The sequence below is a fragment of the Agrilus planipennis genome, unplaced genomic scaffold (assembly GCF_000699045.2).
Source record: "Agrilus planipennis isolate EAB-ADULT unplaced genomic scaffold, Apla_2.0 scaffold129, whole genome shotgun sequence".
Taxonomy (NCBI): Eukaryota; Metazoa; Arthropoda; class Insecta; order Coleoptera; family Buprestidae; genus Agrilus; species Agrilus planipennis.
The window spans coordinates 835,780-838,949 of record NW_020440212.1 but is presented as its reverse complement, the minus strand read 5'-3'; the positions used below and the strand labels follow the sequence as shown (position 1 = coordinate 838,949).

General features: G+C 35.1%; 1 protein-coding gene across 1 annotated transcript in view; it reads right to left on the bottom strand.

Moving 5' to 3' along the window:
* Nucleotides 1–632: 632 nt before the first annotated feature.
* The window catches only part of LOC108734474 (poly(ADP-ribose) glycohydrolase ARH3-like), a 3,592-nt gene continuing 1,054 nt past the window's right edge, over nt 633–3,170 (bottom strand). The window contains exon 2 of the mRNA XM_025979616.1: nt 633–1,572. Coding sequence (XP_025835401.1) covers nt 633–1,572 — 940 coding nt within the window. The remainder of the gene's footprint in view (nt 1,573–3,170) is intronic.

Sequence of the window (3,170 nt, the reverse complement as noted above, 5' to 3'; positions counted from 1 at the left end):
AATATATATTTGAGATCCTTACTACAAGCCCTTTCATTTGATATGTCACGCGATAGTTTGCAAAAATTTTCTTAATTTTCTATTGACCCCCCAAAAATTACCCGACGTTCAAAATAAATTATTCATGTGTACTAAATTTCAACTTAATTGGCCTAGTAAATACGGAGCAAATTAACTGTGACAGACGGACAGACGAACACACGAGTGATCCTATAGGAGTTCCGTTTTTCATTCGGACTTACGGAACCCTAAAAAATGTTAACAAAATGTAGAACAGGGAAGGAGAATAGGGAATATAAATATCAGAACAAGGAATAGGACAGATATGGTGTAGGATATGTAACAAGGAGGTAGAATGTCTGAAACATGTGATAGGAGTATGTGAGAATATCGTAGTCGAACTTGGGAAGAATGCTATGAATTGCTGAATGAGGAAGGGGGTAAACTAAGCCGACTGAAGAAATAAGTTTTAAGGAATAAGAGATCATTTTTCTTAGAACAGTGAAAGAGTTCACAAGGTAGGTAGTGGGAAAGGGGTAAAGGTTAATATAGGTGATAAGTGTTAGAAATGTAGAAAATAACTTTATGTTTAATAAAGCTTAATGAAATATTTGTAATTTATTCAACATTGCCTAATTCGTTTTCGATTTTTTTATTGTAATTTCGTACAAATCATCGGCTAGTTTTAACACTTCTTCGGAACGTTTGGAAGCCCTTTTCAGCGCTTCCCAGCATTCATCTTCTCCTGTAAGCGCCCCAACCAATCCACCTGCCAAGCATGCCAATTTTTTGGTATCCCCTCCCAATGATATGGCATACTCCAACGTTTTCCGAAACCAACAATTTGACTCCATTTCGGGAATCGTCTCTTTGCAACGCAAAAAGCAAAAAATCGCTGTGGGCACGCATTCCAAAGCTTTACTACCATGGCCTAGTTCATGTGCAATATACGAGTACTCATCTGATAAATCTTCGGGAACTTTCTGGGTTAGCCGTTCCGAAACATGCAAAAGTTTATTAGAAAAGGGACGATCCTTTTCATTCTCCTCTATGGCTTTAATTTTCGTTAGAAGTTGATTCATAAAATCGGTAACTTCTAAAGAATCTTCGCGGACATGAAGACACTGATGAATGGCGATACATTGAAGTAGTGCACCGTTGATTCCCAATGGATGCGTGTGGGTTATTTTTGAAATATTTCTTGTCTCTTTAATCATGGTGTTGTAATCATCGTAATAATAAAGACTTAATGGTGCAATCATTGTTGCAGCACTGCTTCCAAGCGACCCCATTCCATGGTGACTTTCTTTTGCCGCCTGAAATACGTCGTCTTCCGGCTTTAAAAATTTTAATCTATATAATACCTCCGCTACTGATTCACCATGTACCCTTTTGTCTGTCAAAAAGAAATCGTTTGCCAGTTTTACTCCAATTGCCTTGTAATCAGTGGGTAAATTTTCTAACATCGAGTGTCCCAGACTTCTCATCAAAGATGCAGTGCCTTTGATTTTATTCACGGAATGTTCGAAGTCTTGATCTTCGAAGTGTTCGAGAAGAGTTTTCACAACAAACCTCAGGGCATGGGTCATTGTTTCGTTTTCGAATACCGATCCTAAACAATCACCCAATAATGTGCCCATGAGACAACCTCGGAATTTACTTCTTAGTGAAATACTGGTCATTTGAACAGCTAGAGTGGTTTTGTCTTTTTTCCGTCGTTTTTGTAGAACAGTTTAAAGTCTTTTTTGACCATTTGTAATAACAATATTATATTTATATTTAATGAACCCTTTTATCTTAAATTATTATCTAAAGAACATAAAACTCAAATAAAATCATTTTGTCACATTATCTGTCAAACGATAGCCTTTAATTTTAGTAATTTTAAAATTGTTTCTGCGTACAGAATTCAAGAAACATTTTAATAAATAAATAATTTTTTGATACATAAATAATTTTTAACATATACCTACTGTTCTTGTCTTTTGTTAAAATGATAAAGTAAAAGAAGATGTACAAATGAAGTGAAGAAACTTGCTTTTTCCCTCTGTAGGGTGTAGATATGTTTCAGTCGGTTCCAGAATATAAACCACATAAAATACTCTTAAGACCGAACGCCGCAGGCAATCGATATATCGGTTGCAGTTTTATGCGTCCGAAAGCCGGCAGCCGAGGATCATAAATCATAGCTAACAGGAATAGTGCGCGTTCAAAGTCATGAAACAAGTGACAGCGAAATGAAAAATAGCAATTGCAAATAATCACACGAAATGGTCTGGTCTATGATTTTTTCCATAAAATATTTCACTTCTCAGAAAAAGGTACCTTAACTGAGATGCTCATTGATTACGACAAATATTTTGCCGACATTCAAAAACTGATTACTCTATCAGCATTAATCGGTTAGTCGCTTTAGGTGTATTATTTAAGGAACGACAAGACTAACGAGCGACAGAACCAGTGCAGTTAATTAGGCCAGAAGTTTCAATATTTTTAATTGAAAATAGAATCGGCAACATTCACTATCTAGTGATTCTACCTACCAGTCTGTAATAAGGATGGACGTCTTGTAACCATAATTACAAAAAACAGCAAAAACCCTGAATAGTTGACAAGCAAAGAGAAACGCATTTATTGAACTGTAGAAACATATAATAGTTAACATAGGGATTATTTCGATATATTTAACAACAAACCCTTGTCAAAAATTATTTAGTAAACATAACTCACAATAATGTTCAAGGTAGTCATTAAACGTTTCCGATGAAAACCAAAAACAAGGAAAACCTTCAATTGATATCCAGTAACGTATTTGCCAGTTACCAATATGTTCCAAATTTTTACCAGCTTTTACCATGGAGAAATTATTTATTTAAATCAAATTAAAAAATAATTGGCTGACAGATAATACGCATACCTATTGGGATCCGTCAAGTAGGAGGAGCTTAAAAACATGGCGCCGATTAGGGAAAATTTATCGTAGTTCCTATAGTGTACCGTGCACTTTCCAAGTTTTTAAATTACGATAAAATGATAAGTATTGACACAATTTCGTTGAAAGTGAGCGTGTTTTTAATGCCAATCACATTATAAAATTCGAAAATAACAAATCCGGAAGCTAGCTTTCAAATTCCGTCAAGTTTACTGCCTACTTTTTACAAACTTCGGAT